General features: G+C 37.4%; 1 protein-coding gene across 50 annotated transcripts in view; it reads left to right on the plus strand.

Moving 5' to 3' along the window:
• The window catches only part of ANK2 (ankyrin 2), a 689,273-nt gene that overhangs the window by 463,015 nt on the left and 209,886 nt on the right, over positions 1–16,372 (plus strand). For all 50 annotated transcript variants that reach the window (XM_067036535.1, XM_067036530.1, XM_067036514.1 and 47 more), the window contains one exon: positions 14,094–14,195. In XM_067036535.1, the coding sequence (XP_066892636.1) occupies positions 14,094–14,195 (102 nt within the window). The remainder of the gene's footprint in view (positions 1–14,093; positions 14,196–16,372) is intronic.

Genomic DNA, 16,372 nt, shown 5'->3' on the forward strand with positions numbered 1-16,372 from the left:
CTTCCCTATTCCTAGGAGTTTTATTGACAGAGAAATGGTAAGGAATGAAGCAAAATCCAGTATTGCTGCAAAAAACCCAGACCAACTCCCAGAGGTTAGGCTGTGGCCTCTGTCTGTAGTCCATATCCTCTCCTGGATTTTTTAGTCTTGCATTCTACCATGCCGTGATAGCACATCAAATTTCATCAGACCAAGACCAAGCTATTGTGTTCTCTCCAATTTTAGGGTATTCTGTTTCCCCAAATTTCTGGTCTTGATTAGTAATGTTGCTCATTACACGCCAAAGCTAGATGTTGCCAAATTTTCCTTAATTTCTTTTCCATAAACCCTTAAATTCAATTCCCCCAAGTTTTATAGCTTCTTTTCCCTACATCTATGACAAATCGTTCCTTTTTTCACACTGCTGTCCCTGATATACTGCTCGCCAGAACTGTTGCAATAGTATTCCAGGTTGTCTCACAGACTCCCCTCTCACTCATCTTCCATATGTTATAGGGTGGTTATTTTGAAACGGTATTCTGATCTTGGCTTTTCCCGTCCTTTCACTTAGAGGGTAATGCTCAGCCTTCTTATGATGGCATATAAGAACCTTCATGGTCTGGGCCCTGCCTTACTTTGAGAAGTTTACTTCTTTCTCATTTCCAGCACAATCTTTATAATTCACACGCACTGCATTACTTATAATTTTCCTCCTACTGCGTTCTTTCCTACCACTATAATGTTGCACTCATTAGTCCCTGTGCCTGCTATGTTTTCCACCTAACTTATCACCAGGAACTTTATAAAATACTATGTTGCTATTCCTACTCTATATCTACATGTAAAATATATTTGTAAAACAAAACAAGCATCTATTGCTTGGACTACTGTCTCTAAATGGATCTCCCTGGATCCACCTTCACCCATTTCTATCTAATTCATGGACTATGTTGCAGCTAAAAAAATTTTTTAATGCAGATCTTAAAATCTTTTGAGGGGATGGATCATGTTTATTTTTTCTACATTTAATCCCTTGCACACTGTCTGGCATACAATAGGTGCTTCCAAAATATTTGTCTTAGCCTGTTTGTTAAGAGCTGGTTAAATTATTTTAACTAATTTTTTAGAATTTATTTTTTTATTGAAACATAGTTGATTACAACGTTGTGTTAGTTTCAGGTGTACAGCAAAGTGACAGTTTCATATATATATATATATATATAATATATATATTCTTTTTCATTATGGTTCATTACAAAATACTGAATATAGTTCCCTGTGCTATATAGAGTTGGACCTTGTTGTTTAGCCATTCTATATATAATATTTATTATCAAAATAATCTGTTGTTTGACTAATTTATTTTCACTTTTTTCCAAACTGAAGCTATGATTTTTAAAAAAGTATATTTATTTATTTGGCTGAGTTGGATCTTAGTTGTGGCATGTGGGAGCTTCATTGTGACATGAGAGATTTTTTTGGTGTGGCACACGGGCTTCTCTCTAGTTGTGGCACACGAGCTCTAGAGTGTGCAGGTTTAGTAGTTGTGGTACGTGGGCTTAGTTGCCCCGCAACAGCATGTGGGGTCTTAGTTCCCCGACCAGGGATTGAACCCACATCCCCTGCTTTGGAAGTTAGATTCTTAACCACTGCACCACCAGGGAAGTCCCCTGAAGCTGTGATTTTTCCATTATGTACACGTTTAGATAGGTACAACTATAGATCTTTTCAGAAATTTAATCAAGTTAATAAAGTGAGTCAAACTGGAAGTTATTTACTTCTTATACAGCATACATGTTGCGTATTCTTTAGGTTTTTAAAAAATTTAATTTAATTTTTAACAGGTCTGTTGACATTCATCAAGGACCAGCATGGTGAGGGTCAAGAAAAGAATGTAAAAATGATTTTCTATATTACATTTAGGATGATGCAGATTTTTTGAGAATTGCAATTTTGCTTTCCATGTAGATCATCAGAAATGTGCGAAAGAGTCTGAAAACTGTGCATGCTCCTTTGAGACCCACATACTTTGGAGAATGGGTTGAATAAACAACTTCTCAAAAATTATATGCACATTAGAAAGAAGGGCTTTTGCATTTTACAGATGACAATGAACTTAATAGCAGTTTAACCAAAGGGGCTAGAGACACAGATTATTTCTAATAAACAACATGATTATCATGCTGAAATTTCTGACCCCCAGTAATTAGAAAGATTTCCAAAAAGATAGAAACTCTAAGGGTGGCACAAATAGAGTTCTTGGGTCTATTATTCCTATAAAATTAAAATATTGTCTTGGGACAAAAAGTGATCTTGAATCACTTTTTTTTTTAGAAAGTGATGAATTCAAATTCTTATTTATTCTCGAGTAGACATTAATATGGCAGAACTTACACACTCAAAAAATAAAATAAAAAAATTGAGTTAGCACCTCAGTTTTGATGCATTTTCTCTTTTTCTGAAAATAGTATGAGTTCAGAATTACATTTAAACAAGTAGAGTCAGGTTGTTACTTTGTGTGTTTGCTGAGCGGTAATTAAGTGATACCCCCTAGAAAATTCATCTGACTGACAACTACAGATGTACACTGGACTGTGGTAAACAGAAAGCCCTTCTCTGTGTCCATGTGCATGGTAACAGGGCTACACTAAAATCAACAGTGTAAGGATACAAAAATATATGCAAGTTCTTTTAAAATAGTGGTCATCTAATGAGGTAAGCCACTGTGAAGCTTTCATTGCAAGAGTGTATTTTCTTACTGCCTGGCATAATAAAGAATTGATGAAAGATATTTTCACTGAGTTGGGTTTGGTTTTTTCATATCCTGACAGTTCTAAAGGCCTTCAAAGGAGACTAAAACCTAATTCAGTTCCATTTATCCTGATACTTAAGTGTAGCAGTGGGATAAACTCTAATGTATCTTTCCCTCCAAATGCCCTGTAATATTTTAACACACTGATTAATCAGGGAATGAAGAGTTTCCTGTAGAGAAGATTTCTTAAAGAATTAAATAAACTATTGTTGCCAAATTATATCAAAAGGTCTCTCTTTTTTCTCCTGACCCAAGTATTATTATAGTAGGTTATTATTCATTTATAAAACCTACTCTTTTTATGGCCAGCTGTGGGCCAAAGGGAAATTCCTTTGGAGATTTGTGTATACAACATAAAAGCTTGATAAGCTCTTCCATGTTTTGGCCCATGTTCATTTGAGTTTAAGATGCTAGCAGAACATTTTTACAGAGATGTCCAGCTCATTGAAAATTAGGAAAGATATTAGACCTGGGATACAGATTGTTTTAAAAATAATGCTTCATTATTTTACACACAAAACCAGTTGGAGATCCAAAGCAATAATAGAGAACCGTTTAGAATTCAATCCTATATAGATGCGGTATGTGTTATTAAATTTCTATTGTGGAGCTCTAGGTTTTCATTATTTTTATTGTTGGCATGTTAAATGCAGATATCCATGTTACTTTAGCTATTGAAAATATTAGGGAATATTATGGAGAAAGTATAATATTCAGTATAAGATTTGTATAATATTTTGCTTGTCTTTCCATTGTCAACATTTTAAACATAAAAAGTAAAGCAGTACTCTGTAATGACCTATATGGGAAAAGAATCTAAAAAAGAGTGTATACATGTATATGTATATGATTCACTTTGCTGTACAGCAGAAAGTAACACAACATTGTAAATCAACTATACCCTAGTAAAAAAAATTTTTTTTAAACTCTGAAAAGGTAAAGCAGAACTTTTCAAATGTATCAGTTCACCCAATAGTGTTAGTGGTTGTATATGGCATTAAACCATGGTGTGACAAGATACCTCTACATCAAGTAGAACCAGTGATGAGAGTGAGGTGTCATAATCTCCTAATCATATGCCATTTTCTGAAAGCATGATAAGCTCTTTAGAAAGAAATATTAACTCCTGATAAATAGTTTAATAGCTAAAGCAATCATTAAGGTGCTTACCTAACCAAAGCAATAATATCTTAAATCTGTTCATGTCATAGAGAATGGACTTGAGGACACAGGAGGGGGAAGGGTAAGCTGGGACAAAGTGAGAGAGTAACATTGACATATATACACTACCAAATGTAAAATAGATAGCTAGTGGGAAGCAGCCACATAGCACAGGGAGATCAGCTCAGTGCTTTGTGACCACCTAGAGGGGCGGTATAGGGAGGGTGGGGGGGAGATGCAAGAGGGAGGGGATATGGGGATATATGTATATGTATAGCTGATTCACTTTGTTATACAGCAGAAACGAACACACCATTGTAAAGCAATTATACTCCAATAAAGATGTTAAAAAAAAAATCTGTTCATGTAACTGAAGCCTCTCAAAGAGTATCTTATCCTTTGAGACAATCTGAAGCATTCAGTTGCAGTGTTCTTCAATTTAAATTTTTAAGATGAACCTCAAATTATTTAATCTGATGTCTGACCTACAGTGACAGCAAATGTTTCCTTCATTACTCTGATTTTCTTAGATTTGTAAATGTTGTGGAGGAGCCACAAATATTTCCATCTACAAATTTACCATTTTCCCATTTAAATTCAGAAAAAAATTGATGTGTTTTATTTTGTGACAGAACTGCTGAGTTCTGCAGGTGTTTTGGATTCATAGGCAGAACATATGTCTAGAATACAAGTAATCAAAACTTGTTGATTTCCCTGCCTTAGGAGAAGTTGCTTAAAGTTTCAACTTATGGTAATGTTCAATAGGAAACTGAGACATAAGCAAGTTAACTTAAGAAACTTAAGCAAGTTTCTACCTATCTCTGTAAAAGTTCCCATTTTAGTGAAAGTTTTAATGTCTCATTGTATTGACATCTTCGAATTGAGCCTAGTTGTAGAAACATCTTATGGAACCAAACTCATGTCAGCAGAACAGTTACTTTGCAAGTTAGACTTTACTGTCTCATAATATACTAACTCAGGAATTCCTATTTCTTCTGTTCAATAATTATTTTAAAATGAATTTCTATAAGAATATATAAGCATTTTAAAATTTCAAAATCACAGGGAATATGAAGTATAAAATAGTTATCAAATATATATCACAACTTTTTTTTTCTGATTTAGGGTTTTTGTTCCTACTAGTTTTGTGTTCTTGCAGTATTTCTAATTTATTGAGAAACATATCGTCACATTATTAGTATTTTGATTCAGTTTTCAGAAAAGTGAGTGATACAGAAAGTGTGTGTACAGAAATTTTTTTAAGGTATAAAATTGTCTCCTAGAACTTACTTATATTTATCCCAAAAGACAAAACAACCGAGATCTCTGAACCAGACCTGGTCTTCTTGGATTTGTAGTAAATATTTTTGAAGACCAGAGGAGTACTATTTGTACAGTATAATAAAAATATACTGTAGAATTTGAGTTAGCAACAACCTTCTTCTGAGTTCAAGCACAAAGACATGGGCATTTGGTAGTCCGCATTTTCTCTTAGACTGTGTAGCACCTTAAATATATGCAAATAAAATTTTCATTAAAAGCCTTGCATAATATGAATACTCTGCATTAGAAAAATTGCCTCCATGGTAAGAAAAAGATACTGCTTTTGAATACTATTTTTTTCATCTATTTACTCTTCAGTGATTTCGTCACTATTGTGTAAGTTAGGAACAACTTACTTTTCAGTGTCACCATCTTTTTAAAGTAAATGTTTCATTTAATTATAACATACATACAGAAAAATGCATAAATTATATTGTTTGTCTTGATATTTCTCACGAAGTTTACATACGCATTTAACAACACCCAGGATGAGCAGGTAGAACTATGATATTACCAGCAACCAGAAGGCTCTTTCTTTCTGCCTCCTTCCAGAAACTACTATTCTGACTTCTTACAGGATAGATTAGTTTGGTCTGTTTTTGAACTTTAATAAATGGAATCATAAAGATGTCCTTTTTGGGTCTGACTTATTTTGCTTAGCCTTTTTTTTGTGTGTGTGAGATCTGTCGATGTTCCATGTGGATATGGTTCATTCACTTCTGTTCCCACTGCTATGTAATATTCTAGACTGACTCTGTTTTGAAGCGTAAGAATTGTACAAGGGATTCATGAATCTCTACATAGTATTGCAAAATATTCTTAATGCTTTGAAAGGGATGGAATTGGTATGCTATAGGCAGTTCTTTCTTTTCATGGATGATAATCTCAGGGAAGACACCGATAATGAAATAATTTTAGTATGCTAGTGAAAAATCAGTGTCAAAGTGTAATACTAAGTTAAGGGAAAAAAACATTGTCTTTATATAAATGTGTAATTTCATATGATCTCACATATCAAAAAGATATTTGCTTAAAATATGCTGGCAGGGCTTCCCTGGTGGCGCAGTGGTTGGGAGTCTGCCTGCTAATGCAGGGGATGCGGGTTCGAGCCCTGGTCCGGGAAGATCCCACATGCCACGCAGCAACTGGGCCCGTGTGCCACAACTACTGAGCCTGCGCGTCTGGAGCCTGTGCTCCGCAACAAGAGAGGCCACGATAGTGAGAGGCCCGCGCACCGCGATGAAGAGTGGCCCCCGCTCGCCACAACTAGAGAAGGCCCTCGCACAGAAACGAAGACCCAACACAGCCAAAAGTAAATAAATTAATTTAAAAAAAAAAATGCTGGCAGAATTTAGATATTGTTTTGATATTTTATGCATTAATCATTAATTTAATGTGTTAATCATTAATTATCTTAAGTAACATTTTACTTTATTTATTTTAAAAAACACATTTATTCCATTATAATTATTATTATTTTGACCTCACCATGCGGCATGTGGGATCTTAGTTCCCTGACCAAGGATCGAACCCACACCCCCTGCATTGGAAGGACAGAGTCTTAAACACGGGACCACCATGGAAGTCTGTTAAGTAACACTTTAAAAGTAAAATAGAAACACCTATACCTGAACCAATTTTCTTAAAACATAGGTCACTGAAGTAAGAACAATCTTTAGAGAAATTGCATTATTTCTTTCTGAAGATCACAGCTCCTTCTACATTTCGCATTTAATAGCAGTGTAAAGACCTATTGAAATGACACTAAAAATGGAGCTTAATCAGCATGGTTGAGCTACAGTATACAAACTTATGGTTTATAGCAATTTTTGTTATTAGTGTCCAGCTGAATTGAAATTAAGTAGGATTTCTTGGTATAAAGTGTTTTCCTGGTCATTTATATGTCCTAACTGCAGGAAGGTAACTTGTGGAATTCTTTCTGAAATATTTCAGTACATCTAGTTTGCAGTTCTCAGTTGCCCCCCAGTTTTTGGTTTATGACAAGATAGTGATAACAATTTGAGCTACTAAAAGAGCTAAAACATTTAAACAATCCAGCAGTCCCTATACAAAAGTATGATTATTTAAGTGAAAGCATTCATGTATCACAAAGAGGGTGTTTTGTAAAATCTTCATCTTTGGAGACAGACCACACCCAGTTCTGCCTTCTTTTTTGTCCTTTTGCACCTGCACACAGCAAAGTATTTTCAAACACTCTGGTCTTCTTCTGGCAACAACCTTTTTATTTAAAGAAGGTAATGTGTATGCATCTATCCTTTGATTTGTCATTGTTGTTTTACCTTTATCATTTACAAGAAAAACTACAATTATTAAAAAAACTCGGTCAGTGTCCTCTGTGCCTGTCATTGAGCTAAGCATCTTCAAATCTTATTTCATTCTCCCAGCAACTCTAAAAACTACGTTTATTTTTTGTTAAGGAAATTAAAACCCACGAAGACTGAAGATCATACAACTCGTGATTTGCTGGACATGGTTTTAACTTATCCAACATTTCTAGGAAAAGACCTAAGGAATTGTAGAAATGTCCCTTATTTCATTATGTATATATTAAAGGTTTTCCCCTCAAGTAATTTTAATACATTTTATTTATTTTGTATTACTATAAAAATGTGGATCTTGAGTAGGCAGGTAAATGACCCTGTTTTTACAAAGGAATAACTGCATCCTAAGAAAATAAGCAAATTCCCTAAATTCCACAAGGAGCATGTGCTTTCCTATGGTTAATCAGTCAGCAAATATTTGTGGAGGGTACAGGATAAGCCAGAGGCTGTGAGGGGAAGTGTCCCATGTCACTCCCTAGGCTAGTTGAGGCTGGTGGCTGACCCACACTAGAGGATGCCTGTTTCTCAAACTTGAATAATGTATTCCTCTCTTTTGAAGTATAAAAAAAGTTTGTGACCTCCAGTGCTCTATTTTTATTGTAGTGTTAATTTATTATTTTTTAATTAAAAAAGACTCTTTTTTTTGGCCATGCTGTGAGGCTTGTGGGATTTTAATTTCCCGAGCAGGGATTGAACCTGGGCCCTTGGCAGTGAGAGCATGGAGTCCTAACCACTGGACCGCCAGGGAATTCCCTATAGCGTTAATTTAAGTGTAAAAATCAAACTACATAAAATTCCTTAAACTCTTAGACCATTACTAAAAAGAAAGTTGTACAAATTAAGCATGAACAGAACTACAAAACTAGTATTATTCAAATAAATAACACCAATGTAATAGAATGGATAGGATTGTCTAAAACTAAATCACAGATGTTGGATTTAACAGTAAAAAGGTTTAACCTCCGATTTTTATACATTTCTGAATTTGACTTCAATGAAAATAATATAGAATGTACGTTTTTATAAGCATGTTGTACAACCATTATGAATACATTTAAGGTTTTGTTTCCTACTTCAGAAGAGTTAAAGTGATCAGAGAACTTTGACAATGCCTCTTTTTTTTTTTTTTTTTTTTGCGGTACGCGGGCCTCTCACTGTTGTGGCCTCTCCCGTTGCGGAGCACAGGCTCCGGACGCGCAGGCTCAGCGGCCGTGGCTCACGGGCCCAGCCGCTCCGCGGCATGTGGGATCTTCCCGCACCGGGGCACGAACCCGTGTCCCCTGCATCGGCAGGCGGACTGTCAACCACTGTGCCGCCAGGGAAGCCCGCCAATGCCAATTTTAATGGCATGCCATTTGATCATCATTTAAAGCTCTCTTCATTTACTTGGAGATGAAATTAGTATTGTGGTAAAGATGTGTACCTCATCCAATAAAAGCTGTAATTGGGAACTGAAAAACATTTTATTCTGGATTTTCTGTTCCAGTCACTGCTAATAGTCCAGGCAAGTTGGACCATACAAAGATAGCATCTGAACCTGTTATTTGCAGCTTTAATGTGCTACTGAGTGCTGTGCTCAGGTTCTTTTGGTACATTGTACCTTGTATGATGGCCAGAGTCTCTGATCAGTCTCTGTCCCATGGCAAAATATTTTGCATCCCATGCATCTGTCTATATTCCATCCCTGTTTCAACTGTTATGCATTGACTTATAAACACAAAGGCATATATCAAAATTATATGGTTGGGGCTTCCCTGGTGGCGCAGTGGTTGGGAATCCGCCTGCCGATGCAGGGAACACGGGTTCGTGCCCCGGTCCGGGAAGATCCCACATGCCGCGGAGCGGCTGGGCCCGTGAGCCATGGCCGCTGAGCCTGTGCGTCCGGAGCCTGTGCTCCGCAACGGGAGAAGCCACAACAGTGAGAGGCTCGCCTGGCACACACACAAAAAAAATTATATGGTTGTACTCAGTTAAAGGGTAGCCATCTAGATGACCTGGAACATGCTTATATTCTCCTTATTAGGTTGTTATTGAACTGTAAGCATAGAAGTTTTACAAAATCTTGGAGCAAACTCATGCATCTCTGTGAGTGTGCCCCTGGGCCCTTTGGGGAAGCACTCGTTTAGGACATAATGTGGCTCTGTGAATGCACATTCCTCCTTGCCTTTCATGTCCACCCTGCTGGATGCTGAGAAAGTATTGTTTTTCTAACGTTTTGATAAAAAATGTACAGAACTGTGTCAAGAAGAACTGAAGAGGAAAATTTCCTTTCTCGGCTTGAGATGCCACACTCAGGTTGAAAAGGCGACAAGTTTTAATGACATCCATCTGTTGCAGATTAAAATAAGTGGAGCTCAGCATTTGAATGCCTTGTCCAGAGTCACACTTTATAGGCAGAAGTACAATTGGTTTTAGGATTGAGAGTTCTAGAGACCTAAAGCAGCAAAGCAGAAGGAGGTTAGTCTATTTGCCTGAGACTTTTCCCCCAAAGGAATTGCTATTGCCTCATTTTCTTTTTCTTGTACTTTTTATGTGTGAAATCTCCTGATTGAGGCAAGAGACAGCTGTCTATTTTGAAAGCATGCTTCTCCCCTACTAATACCTAATTTTAATTTTTAAATTCTTACTTTTGTCATACTCAGAGGGAAACATAGCATGGTAAAAATTGCTGCATCTCTCACCATGAGTCCCTGAATCCTCTTTTATCTCTGTGTTGATTGAAGGTAACCAGACTGACTGCTGTTTATCCTAAGCTCTTGTGTCAAGAGCTTTAATCACAGATTGACCTCTTTGTAGCATAGGGCTTGCATGTGTTTATGTGGAAGTAGCAGAAAAATATATACTTCCATGCTGGTCTATACTTTTAACTTTCAAAGATGTCAATATCTACATAATAAATTTTGAAGTCTCATTTGAATTTTGTTCTTGAAACTCATGCTCTGGAACCGTTTTATAATAACACACTTACTCACATTTGCAAAATGCATTTCTAATACATTTTCTCACTTTGGGAAAACTCAATCCCTTAATGGGGTTCTAGAAGAATCCAACTTATAGCAAAATCTACTGTGACTTAACTGTTGAAGAGGTCCCTGGCAGGATGGCTCAGATGTTACATTTCCACTGTCTCCAGCCCCTCCAAAGCACTGGGAGCATTTTTTGCTAAAATTCCAGGGACTGGCTGTAAGTCTTTGACTTGCCTCTACTTTTTAGGAGTTTGATTCAGAAAAGAGAAAAATAATTATTAAAACTTGTTATGTAACAGCAAAAGCCATCCTCAATGTCATGCCCAGTCCCTAGAGAAGGTTCTAAGAGGGTCTAATAGATTCCCCTCTGTGATGCCGGAAGCCCCATTCAGACCAACAGTTGCCTCTGTAAGCTTCCACAGGGTGTCTCCAGGTGTTTCTTCATCCCTAAAGGGTCAGGCGCTCCCTTCTGGCTCTACTTGTTCGTGGCATTCTTTTTTTTTTTTTTTTTTTTTTTAACAAGAATTATAGAGCGCCCTGATCTTCGTTCATGAGTTCATGAGTTTAATCATGTCAGACATGTAGAGAGAGACAGTCAACTGGCTTTTTAATGCAGTGTGTACTTTACCATCTCTTTCTTTATTCCCAAGTGAGTATGTTTCTAATTAGTTTGTCTCAAGCCAGCTCTTCACTTTTCTAGGTGCATAGATGGCTGATACATTTGAGGCTAGGGCTGTCTGCCAAGAATTCCCTCTCCAGCTAAGACACTCTGTTTAGCAAGTGCCATGATTTACAGAGCGAATATGTAGACCAAGGGCATACTGAGGTTATCACAAATGAAACAAACTTATAGCTCATAGGTTAGGTATTTGTACTAACATCTGCTTTGATACTTTGCAGGGATGAGGTAGAATAGCAGATAAGACTAGCTTTGAGGCTGATAAACGTGAGTTAAATCTTGAATCTTCCACTGAAAAGTTATGTGACCTTGGAAACTTTCCAAGCCTCTCTCCTCACCTATTAAATGAGCGTAATAATGGTTCCTTTCTCCTAGTATTATTGTAATAATGATATAATGCATATGACTTCTTAGTTCTGTGCCTGGCCCACAGTAAACACTCATAAATGTTACCTATAATTATGAAGCCTCATGTAAAAGATGGAAGTACTTTCTAGGCATCCTCTTTAATACAATATAGAGCATGTGGATTTATTTTTTAAATCTATGGGAAGTAACATTGTCATACTTTCTGTGACCTAATATTACTTACCTTTTGTTGTTTTTTAGTAAGTGATGTTTCTTGTGGGATATTGACAGAACATGATGCAGAGTGTAATGTTTCGCTTTTAAGTACTGTGGCAAGAAACCTGAAGGCGGAAAATCTTCCTGGAATTTAGCATTTGCTGCAAGCCGCAACGTACATTCATAGAACAGGCATTTAAAAATGAGTCATAGTTCAGTCCCCACAGCATTGCAGATATACTTGGGGCACCCTGCCATGGGCACAGCTTTCCGGAAGGATGGAGAGCGAGGCATCGTAGCAGGGCAGGGAGGAGGAGAAACAGTGCGATATTAGTCACACCGGGGTACCTTTGTAAAGACTCCGAGCATGAATTCCAGATGTGTAGACTTCAGTCATACCTCTCAAATCCTCACAAATTACCTATATTATTTGTAAATTTATACGCCATTGTGGTATTTGGGTTAAATATGAGGTAATATCATTCTAGGGTTTTCAGTCTGCCCCTGTGTAAATCATTTTAATGGTATGCAAATAATTCTGTATTTGAGACTCCCAGAGAAAACGCTTCCATTTCTATCTCATCACCAGTCACAATAAATAGGCCTGACAGAGTGTGCCAAGGGCCCTGGCCAAGTCCATTCTTCAAGGGAGGGCAGGGCAGCCTACTGAGGACCAGGATGGATTAAGAGCTGCCTCACCTGAATCTTAATTCTTAGTAGGTCCCTTCTCGTGTTACCATTTTCTCTGTAGTCAGATGTTGTACCGCCCAAAGAACTACAAAATGATGCCAGTGTCTTGGAACCTGACGAAAGTTTATCATCATCCTTGTGTTAAGGTTTGAAAATCAGACTTGGTCAGCAAGTCAGAGAGGCAGGGCAATTGTGGCTACATCTCTTGAGTAGCCTCCCCGAGACGTTGTGTGGGGGAAATTCAGCTGTTCTCCCTGAATCAGATTTTGAGAGGAATGGGCGCAAGATGAGGACTTAGAAAGCAATTTGTACCCAGAGGGATCATCTTTACCAAGAGATTTGAGCCTGGTATTATGTCAGCTGGTTTAAATTTAATCTTGTTTTTCCAGAATCACCGGGATCACAAAATTTGCATCGGCCCAGCCCACACTTACCAACTAGTGCTATCTGCTTTTCTCAAAGCATCCTTGGAGCTTTCTGTTATTCCCTTATAATGAGGACAGACTGTCAGGTGACCCATACCTGGCGCTCTCCCTCAGATGCATCTGAAAACCAAACAGTAAAGGAAGAGAAAGAAGAAACCCAGTACCTTATTTCATTTGTTTTTTAGCTCGACCTTAGGCTCAGTATAAAGTCACTAGCTTCCTGAAGCTAAAATGAATGGATAGCAGTAGATTTGGGGGTAGTGTAAATTCATCTTCAAATGTGGCTGTAGATTTGGAGTAAAGCAGTAATAATTATTTTTATTGTTCTTTTATACTCTTTAATATAGCAGAGTGTATTTCCTATTGACTTTAATGTCCTTAAACAACTCTCTAGAAATACTAAGTTGCTGATTTGTACTTTGAATTATTATTCAGTGTTTTAACCTCAGGATTGAGATATTTCGCAACTGAAGCTTTTGTTGTTTTTTTTTTTAACATCTTTAATGGAGTATAATTTCTTTACAATGGTGTGTTAGTTTCTGCTTTATAACTAAGTGAATCAGCTATATGTATACATATATCTCCATATCCCCTCCCTCTTGAGTTTCCCTCCCACCCTCCCTATCCCACCCCTCTAGGTGGTCACAAAGCACTGAGCTGATCTCCCTGTGCTATGTAGCTGCTTCCTACTAGCTATCTATTTTACATTTGGTAGTGTATATATGTCAATGTTACTCTCTCACTTTGTCCCAGCTTACACTTCCCCCTCCCCGTGTCCTCAAGTCCATTCTCTATGTCTGCGTCTTTATTCCTGTCCTGCCCCTAGGTTCATGAGAACCTTTTTTTTTTTTAGATTCCATATATATGTGTTAGCATACGGTATTTGTTTTTCTCTTTCTGACTTACTTCACTCTGTATGACAGACTCTAGGTCCATCCACCTCACTACAAATAACTCAATTTCGTTCCTTTTTATGGCTGAGTAATATTTCATTGTATATATGTGCCACATCTTCTTTATCCTTTCATCTGTCGATGGACACAGTTCAACTGAAGCTTTTCTGATGCATGGTGCAAACATTCTTGTGTTTCTGTCTTTGATATGTTTTCATTTTATCAATACTTCACTAAAGGTCTTTTCTTTCTCTCACAGTCTGACAGCAATGCAAGCTTCCTCCGTGCTGCCAGAGCAGGCAACTTAGACAAAGTAGTGGAATATCTCAAGGGGGGCATAGACATCAATACCTGCAACCAGGTAAGAGCACGGCCTCTGGCTCTGTATTATACATTGAAGACACTCTTATTACCTGCAGATACATTCCAAGAGCCCAGCTTTTTTCGTGTGCTTGTTGAATTTACTCAAATAGCAGCAATTCAGAATCATGAAAGTCCATTTTTCTGCCTTACCACCTTTTGAAGCCTCATATGGTTATATCTAGAGCTCATAAGGCTGGCAAATTAGATAGATCAAAAATAATTGAACATCAGTTTTGCCTATGAAATGATCTGGGCTGCCCTGAGCTGGAAAGTTGACCAAGAACCATGTTTTACTTCTCATTTCTCATCAACTAGTTATCCAGACTCTGACTTCTTTTCTTGTTTGCTGTATGCCTTTTACTTAGGTAACTGATTGTTACAATTTGGGATAGAGAAATAAGAGGATAAAATCAAAATTATCCCTCCCTTTCCCCCTAATTAGTTTTATATTTTTTGCAACTTTATGCCTTTATTTATTTTTTATGCTGTATTACACTGACTAGGACCACCAAAACAATCCCCCCAATTAGTTTTAAAATATAAATTTGAATGAGAAGAAGTTGCAACTCTTGGCTTAAATGAGGTATTTGGATTATTTATTTATCACATCCATTCACTAAAGACTTTAGACAATATTATACATTTGGATATTATTTGGTCCCAGGGATGTTGAGATTTTTGTGCTATTTTTAACTAAGATTTTAATGCCATGAATTAAAGTGTCTAGTGGACTCCAGTATTCAATATAGTGTGCTAAATGTTGTACATTGATGTGTGTGTGTGTGTGTGTGTGTGTGTGTGTGAGAGAGACAGAGAGAGAGAGAGAGAGAGAGAGAGAGAGAGAGAGAGAGAGACAGAGCTGACTGGGAAGTGAATAATCCTGACTAATTTTAAGTTAACAGGAGATGAATTTCATTGGCGGATTCTAAATCATCTATAGAATTCCTGTGATATATGTTGCTATATATTCTGATATATATTGAGCCCAGTTATGTTCCATCTATAGTCGTGTGAAATTAGTATATCTTTCAAGTACAGCTTTTCAAAAACAACCTGATATCTTTTCATACTCAAACTTACTCTCCTCTCAAATTCCTACCTGCTGGTTTCCTCACCAATATGTTAGTTCCAACAGCTCTCCACCCTTGTCTTCTCCCCTACTCCAGTCTAGCACTCCTTTTTTGGTTCATCTTCTATATCCACAAATTTGCACTAACTCACAACATGGTCACTACCATGGTTGCCGTAACAGCCTCCTTAATTAGGTCCTTCATCTTGTCCACTTTGGTCAATCTCCACACTATGTCTTGAGTCATCTTTCTAAAATAAAAATATGATTATGGCACTCCTTTCACTACCAAACTTTCTATGGCTTCCAATGCTTAGGTCAGAAAGATAGTTGTATAAAAATTACCTGAAGCCTTTTGCAAAGGGTGCAGGATTTTCCTTGCTCCTCTTGAGAGTAACCGGCTTAAAAAGCACTCGTCATCGATGGCAGTATTTCTTATCCTTTAGAGGAGTAACTCCCGTGGCATCAAAAATATTGATTGCTGCTTGCTGTAGGGAATATCAGTCTGCTGCCACCCTGAGCATCCCTATGTGTTCTTTTGTGTGTGTCAAGAATGAAAGACCATGTATGCTCTTTATCTGGAGCATTTCTCATGGTAGTGATTGCAGTGAGCAACCTTGAGGGATTAGGTAACTCTTTCCTCCAGATAAGAGGTAGACTTGTTCTTTCTTATTTTAAAAGCTGTGAATTCCCCAAGGTTAATGTTCTTCTTTAGCATAACCCATGACATGCACAGGCATCCATCACTGGTCCCGTGTGCCACCCGCATGGGATTGGGAGGGGGGCATAGGGAACTGGTGTAAGCTACATGTTGACACTCAGCCACTCCTTTTGCCATGAACTATAAAGTCGATTGTCTCTGATCCAGGAGACTCATGTCTTCTACCAGTATCAGAAAATAGTAGCAGTTAAGCTTTTTAGCTTGTAGGTGAGATAAAGTCCCAGACCTTACATAGTTCTTGACACCGATCTATGGAATAAGACTAAATTCCTTTATCCCAATATATAAGATCTTCATATTTTACATCTCTGTTTCCTATCCATCTTATACCTCATTATGAATCTTTTTTGATATGTTTTTAGTGTCCTTTTGAACAAATAATTTG

The sequence above is a fragment of the Kogia breviceps genome, chromosome 6 (assembly GCF_026419965.1).
Source record: "Kogia breviceps isolate mKogBre1 chromosome 6, mKogBre1 haplotype 1, whole genome shotgun sequence".
Taxonomy (NCBI): domain Eukaryota; kingdom Metazoa; phylum Chordata; class Mammalia; order Artiodactyla; family Physeteridae; genus Kogia; species Kogia breviceps.